Genomic DNA, 7,648 nt, shown 5'->3' with positions numbered 1-7,648 from the left:
ATATATATATATATATATATATATATATATATATATATATTTATTTATTTATACGCTCACAAAGCGGAGATTTATGATCCTCATTAATCACATTGCGCGATATAATATTTTTATTGTCGACATTATGTCTTTGGTTCCATATTTCCTGTAATGACATGGTTAATCCAGATCTCTTTAATCATTATATAAATGATTTTATTCAGGTACCTGATTTCGTTATTAACCATATCAGCCGGTTTCTCTACTCTTCTTGAGAAATATCTTGCTCCTCTATAGGAGTATATTTGCTTTTCTCTAGGAGTCTATTAGCTCTTCTTAAAGAGTCTATCTACTCCTCTTTAGGAGTTCATTTGCTCTTCTTTTGAGAGTATAATCCTCTTTTTAATTTGCTCCTTTTTTTCGAGGATTTTATTTATCTTAGGAACCAAAGTAGTCTATCACGTTTCTTATATATGGGTCATAGACTTGTATGTCATCCGTCAGAGACATATTTTTATTGGAGCATTTTTAGCTGGGATGTGAGATTTCTCAGAACTACAAGTTCATATTCATTTATGTGAGGATCAATAATTATATGAAATCTCATCCATCAGCTTTTTGCATTTGATTTGCAATATATATCTTGAATAATGATCTGTTGAACTTTGAACTTTTAAGTTCATATTCATTATATTCATTTGTTCAAAGATTCAAATTATTAAATGATTCTCCCATAATGAAGGGGAACTTTTATCATCCAACTTGATGATATGCAAATCTTGCAATACGCACATCTCTCATAAGATGACTCTATATTATTAGAGTGGAGACTCATCTCCTGCATCTATATATTTCATCCTCTTTGGATGGTATATTTTATGCGGTGTGGAGGAGCATTTACAATATATATCACACACCCATAATATTCAAAATGAGAAATATTTAATCTCCAACCATGAATATATAACATGGGAGAAATATTTTTTTCAAACTGTTGGCCTCATATATAATATTTATTACATACAAAACTGCATGTTTCATGTAAAAACAAAGAGATTAAATCACCATGAATCGTTTTGCAATATCTTGGATTTGCACTATGAACGATTCATCATAGCTCATTTCAAGTGTGAACATCATGGATGTTTCACTTTATCACATGCGACATATATATATATGATAAACTAAAGGATATGACTTCACCAAAGTTATATCGCTCTGGGGTGTCAAATTCACCAAAGTTTATCGACTTATTGTCCATGTGGGATTCCTTTAATTCTTCCACTCGAGATGATAACTCTTGGAGTTCATTCATCTCGTACTGAATCCCACTTAAGGATTAACAACATACCGGTTTTGGTTATGTCTACTATCATAGATCCTTATAAGATGTGAGATTAGTATTACCCCCTCTCAAGATGATGACTTTTATGTCCATTCACCTTTGACCGAATCTTATTTTTAGATCGGTGATATTTGGGGTTTAATTTTGGGATTTATTAAAGAAATCAAACCATCAAATATATACAATGAGCTTGTTAATCCAAAAGGATGGTGAATGGGCCAACACTATATGATTCTGGAGGCATAGCCTACTACAAAATCAAGGAGGAGGTATATAACCATCAACTTCATAAACAATAAATAGAAATTTAAATAAACTCAACATAAATTAGATGTTACCTGAAATATGAATGAAGTGTAGTGCTTACAACCTCTTGAAATGTGAACGGGGCCATGCAATACTTTTGAAAGAACTTTTGTTCCCTTTTGTTCCTCTAAACAAATTCTCAATGATTTTTAATATCATTGATTGTCCGGGATGGCTTGAATGGTAACACTATGCTTAAAGCATTAAGGAATTTCATATTTACTATCATTTTGCCATCTTTCTTTTTGCATGATATAATCATATACATGCGTGTCTCCAATATGGTCGATCTTGCGATACCATATTTATTTATAATCTCAACATAATAATTTTATTAAGATAAAATGTCAGAGTTTCTTTGAGACTTTGGAGAACACTAGACATCGATAATTATGAATCTGGTGTCTTTAGAAGTCGAGACTAACTCATCCAAACCTTCCAATTATTTTTGCACTGTATAAAATATATGTACAAGTGCTTTATATATTCTCATAAGAGAAATATATTTTTGATTATAAAGACATTTCATTCTCTTTAAATCTTATATAACACATATAATTATTCTTTATGAATAAACAAATTAAATAAACAAACTATAAATTCAGAAAATAAAATAAGAGTTATAGCCTTATATATAAGAATTTAATAGAAATAATTTTTCTTTGATCGTAGAGTAGGCAGAGCCTATCATATATAACGATCAATTCGGAAAAAGGCATAATTTCATGATGTATATAATATTTATGTTCTATAAACATATATAGAAACAATATAAATCGTGCTGATAACGTGTTGTGAACTATATTATAAGCTTGGAGATAACAAGATGAACAAGATATTTATTATGAGAAGGATCAAAGGAGAAGAGATCTAGAGAAATGAGTGTAGGAACTTTAGAGAGAAGCTCGAGAGAAAACTAGAGAGATAGAAAGCTCTCTCTATTACATTTTTCTCTTCTACATGACTTCTATTATAGAGGGAGGAGATAAAGACAAGGATTGAGAGGTTGGTGACAAGTGGTGTACAAATGTTACAAGTGTTACATGCATTGCATGAAAGGAAGACACTTGTTGTATGGATTGCATGAGGAGGGACACTTGTGCAGGTGATGTATACTCACACTAATTCTATAACACATTTAACATTTTTCCTTCTTTTTAAAACCAATGCAGTTTCTCTGTCCACGGTTTAAATTTTGTTGTCTTTTAGCTATAAATGCAGGAGAAACACCAATTAATTGGCCTACAACATTTTTGCAGCTGTTCATCGGCAGATCAAAACTTTTGCCCACAGATTCAACACATATACTCTCTATATAACACACCAATTCTTCACTTTTACAACCAACACAAAACAAATATTTCAAATTCCTACCAACTCTATTTCCATTCATTTTCTCTCCATCAAAGATATTTTTTTTAATAAATAAACACATTTTTTATTTTTTATTTTTCTATTTATTGTAACATCAATTTTTTTTTTACATAATTCAAAAGACAATCAAAGTTTCTACTCTATCACCCCTTGTTTCCACATTTTTTTTGTTGAAAGGTGTGTATTTTTATTTCATAAATAAATATATTTATGCTATATAATATGTTAGTATTTCTATTTATGCTATATAATATTTGTTGTAACATCAATATTTTTTTTGTAAAGAATTCAAAAGACAATCAAAGCTTCTACCTATCACCTCTTGTTTCCATATTCTTTTGTTGAAAGGTATGTATTTTTATTTCATAAATAAATATATTTATGCTATATAATATGTTAGTACTTTACCATATTTATTCATAATTGTTGGGTATATTTTCTCCTAATATTAGTATATAATATGAATGTATATTGTATAAGATTACATGTTTAGAAAAATTTATTTACATAAATCTTTATTTATTCAGATTTAAAGATAGATAATTATTTTTATTATAGATTAAAAAATGTGCTATGAACTCAAAATTACTATTAGATAATCATTTAGAATATTGTAAATCTATTTTCTTAGAAAATTTTAAAGCTTATGAAATTTTTTCAGTACACACACACACACATATATATATATATATATAAGTCTCCTATACTGAATATATATGCATATGTCTCACATAATTTTGTAGATTATTTATAAATCTCACTTAATTTGTAGATTATTTATAAGTCTCACTTAGTTTTGTAAAATATTGTTCTAAAAAAAATTTGGAATCATTTATTTTAATCATAAGTAAAATTTACTATAAGATTTATTGTTTGATATAATAGTTTATCTAAGTTAAGGTAAATAAGTTAAGATTACTTTATCATATTTATTCATAATTGTTGGGGATATTTTCTCCTGATATTAGTATATAATATGAATATATATATTGTATAAGATTACATGTTTAGAAAAAATTATTTACATAAATCTTTATTTATTCACATTTAAAGATAGATAATTATTTTTATTATAGATTAAAAAATGTGCTATGAACTCAAAATTACTATTAGATAATCATTTAGAATATTGTAAATCTATTTTCTTAGAAAATTTTAAAGCTTATGAAATTTTTTCAGTACACACACACATATATATATATATATATATATATATAATTCTCCTATACTGAATATATATGCATATGTCTCACATAATTTTGTAGATTATTTATAAATCTCACTTAATTTGTAGATTATTTATAAGTCTCACTTAGTTTTGTAAAATATTGTTCTAAAAAAAATTTGGAATCATTTATTTTAATCATAAGTAAAATTTACTATAAGATTTATTGTTTGATATAATAGTTTATCTAAGTTAAGGTAAATAAGTTAAGATTACTTTATCATATTTATTCATAATTGTTGGGGATATTTTCTCCTGATATTAGTATATAATATGAATATATATTGTATAAGATTACATGTTTAGAAAAAAATATTTACATAAATCTTTATTTATTCAGATTTAAAGATAGATAAATTTTTTTATTATAGATTAAAAAATTTGCTATGAACTCAATAATTACTATTAGATAATCATTTAGAATATTGTAAATCTATTTTCTTAGAAACTTTTAAAGCTGATGAAATTTTTTAAGTACACACATATATATATATATATGTCTCTTATATTGAATATTTATATATATGCATATGTCTCACAAAATTTTGTAGATTATTTATAAATCTCACTTAATTTGTAGATTATTTATAAGTCTCACTTAGTTTTGTAAAATATTGTTTTAAAAAAGAAATTGAATCAATTATTTCAATCATAAGTATATATAATAACTAAAAATCAAATTAAAATTATATTTGTAGGTATGGCTAACCGCAGACAAAACAGAAATTCATCCGTGCAAAAAGATACAAATTTTCCTACAGAAACATTAGCACGGGTATAATATTTCACATTTGTCTAAGTTTTAGTTAGAATTTAAGTATAATAAATTTTAAAAAAATTTTAAACTTGTAGACTGAAGATAATTTCAAATGGACTTATAACCGAGAAAGAATATTTATTGATTTGTACGATCAAGCAATTGCCATGAATGGTTACCGCTTCAAAGATCCTACACCCATTGGATCAAATGCCAGAGAATGATGAAGGTGACATGGAGACTACGACTATTGCTGATGGAGATCAAATGACAAACACTAGAGAAAATATTGCAGATATGTTATGGAAAAATCAAAATAATTTCCATTAAACTATTGTAAGTTTTATTTTTGTTGCATTTGGATAATTTGTGTTTAATGTTTTCAAACTATGAAATTATTTAGAAAATATTCTATTAAAAAAAATTATGTTTATTTTATAATAATTTTATCATTTGTTTAAATATATTTGCTGAATTGGATGTGTTTTTAAATAATTTACAGTTTAATATATGATTTACACTGTTTGATATACTTTTACCATTTAAGCATATAATTTGGACCGCTCAATCAGCACAATCTGCACTTTTTTTGCATGATCTCCACAATCTGCAACGCTCGAACAGATTTTTTTTTTTTTTCTGGGGTTACAGATTAATATAGCCCTTTAAACAAAAGAATCAGGGCGCAACTGTCTAAAAGCTCTTCCTATTCTGGGAGGGAAGTTTCGGGCTTTGGCTTGTCATCGATTCTAACACAGTTGCGGATTCGTTTGCTCCGAGTCCGAGGTGAAGCCTCAAACAAGTCTCCCTCTCGCAAACACCAGATCTACTAGTTGGGCTCCTGTAGTTGTTCAACCCATACTGTTTAGATCTCTTTTTCTGGTGCTATTACTTTGTTGCTTTTCCCTTTTGTGGCCGTGTGAATCTCCTCCCAATTTGCTATATTTAATAATAAAAATAGTAATATTAAAAAAAAAACCCCTAATTAATATTAAAAACAAGAAACGAACGCTCTTCTCCACGATATTAAAAATAAAAATAAAAAAAAGAAATACAAGCACAAGAAACGAACGTTTAAAACAATTTTGGAGAAGCAAAAAGGAAAATTGGGAAAGAAAAAAAAAAGAGGAAATTGTATGTAAATTGACCCGTTAAAACAAATTATAATCAGAGTTTTGCTTTATTGCTAAGTATATAAATAGGGCTAAACCTTAAACATAATAACATTACACCGCACTTCTCCACAATTTCATCTTTCACAACAATCTCTCTCTCTCTTATTCCAATCTCTTTTACGACTCTCAAGTCTCATCCATCTCTCTCTTTCTCTAAATTCACTCCGATCGATAATAATGGAAACCAAACCAGTCGACGTCGATGTTCATGTATCGGGTTGGTCTCATCCCTTGTTAAAGTTCTTAAGCGAAGTAATAATCAGTCGAGACAGAAAAGTCGAGGAACTTATCATAGACAAGAACGATGACAGTGTAACGAGTTTCAGATCTTACCCAGACGATTCTTCTCCTTCCGACCCACTCATCTATCTCAAGTTCGAAACCTTCGAACCAAACTACATCTATCAACTTGTTCTCAGCGAACTCCACGATCGTCTCATGTCCAAACAAATATCCGATCAGATTCTTGTTAAAGCCCAACAACTCAGAAGTCAATGTTCTGACTTGACACCACAACAACCCTTATTCATTACAGTCTATATCACATTGACACACAAGGAATACATCGTCGTGCCTTGTAGCTCTGGTCCGTCTACAAGTACAGATCTGGTGGACAAAGAGAGCGAAGAAGAAGAAGAACCGAAGACTTGTGCGATTTGTTTGGAGAATTTGTTGGAGTCGGGATGCGAGGTTGATCGAATCTACCCTATGCCTAATTGCTTCCATCTTTTTCATGAAGAATGTGTCATCCAGTGGTTGAATCGACAAAAAAACTCATGCCCTCTCTGTCGCCAACCTGTTTACACGTAACAAATTAGTGAAACAGAGTCTAGTTAGGGTTTCAAAACATGTATTTTTTTTGGCTGTGGTTGTAATTAGGGATTTAGTTAATCCGCGTGTCCGAAGTCTAATTAGGGTTTCAAATTTTGTTATTATTATTTTTTTGTTGTGGTTGTAGACGTGTAATTTTAGTAGTGATAATTTAGTTAATCTAGGGGTTTCACAATTGTAATAGTGCTGGTGATTTTAAGGTACTCATAATTAGGGTGTATTGTTTATTGAAATTTTATATACTCTTGACTTGAAATTCACACTATTAATTCATTCCTATATTGATTTTGGTATGCAACACAGATCTTTTAAACTTGGACTTTTGCGTAGAGATTAATGATATATAAAAAAAAAATTAAATCACCAGAGAGGAGAAACAATTCACTATATCTACCAAATAACAACTTTAGAGTTTAAAGTTTCTAAAGCAAAGTGCTGGCACGTGAGTTTGAGTTTACTCGCGGCTGTTGCAGCACCTAACTATGGTTATTTTGTTCACTGCAGTGCAAGAGAACAGGGGATACACATTGATGAAATGGTTCAGCAATTGAAGATTTCAAAGAACAAGCTCTAGTACGCTCTTTCTCCTTAAAACATATATCTCTCTTTACTCTGCAAATTTGTTGAGTTCATGAGTTTGCTTTTTTTTTTTTTTT

General features: G+C 28.9%; 1 protein-coding gene and 1 long non-coding RNA gene across 2 annotated transcripts; both read left to right on the top strand.

Moving 5' to 3' along the window:
* On the top strand, positions 3,000-5,342 carry LOC104790998. Its single transcript, XR_768852.2, has 4 exons — positions 3,000-3,181; positions 3,290-3,352; positions 4,928-5,004; positions 5,082-5,342. It is a non-coding gene; the product is annotated as an uncharacterized LOC104790998 (long non-coding RNA).
* Positions 6,339-6,971, top strand: LOC104698948 (NEP1-interacting protein-like 1). The gene has a single exon (XM_010414318.1). It carries the CDS (start codon positions 6,339-6,341, stop codon positions 6,969-6,971), a length of 633 nt encoding a protein of 210 aa, XP_010412620.1.

This window comes from Camelina sativa, chromosome 6 (genome assembly GCF_000633955.1).
Source record: "Camelina sativa cultivar DH55 chromosome 6, Cs, whole genome shotgun sequence".
NCBI lineage: Eukaryota > Viridiplantae > Streptophyta > Magnoliopsida > Brassicales > Brassicaceae > Camelina > Camelina sativa.
This window is presented reverse-complemented; position numbering and strand designations above follow the sequence as displayed.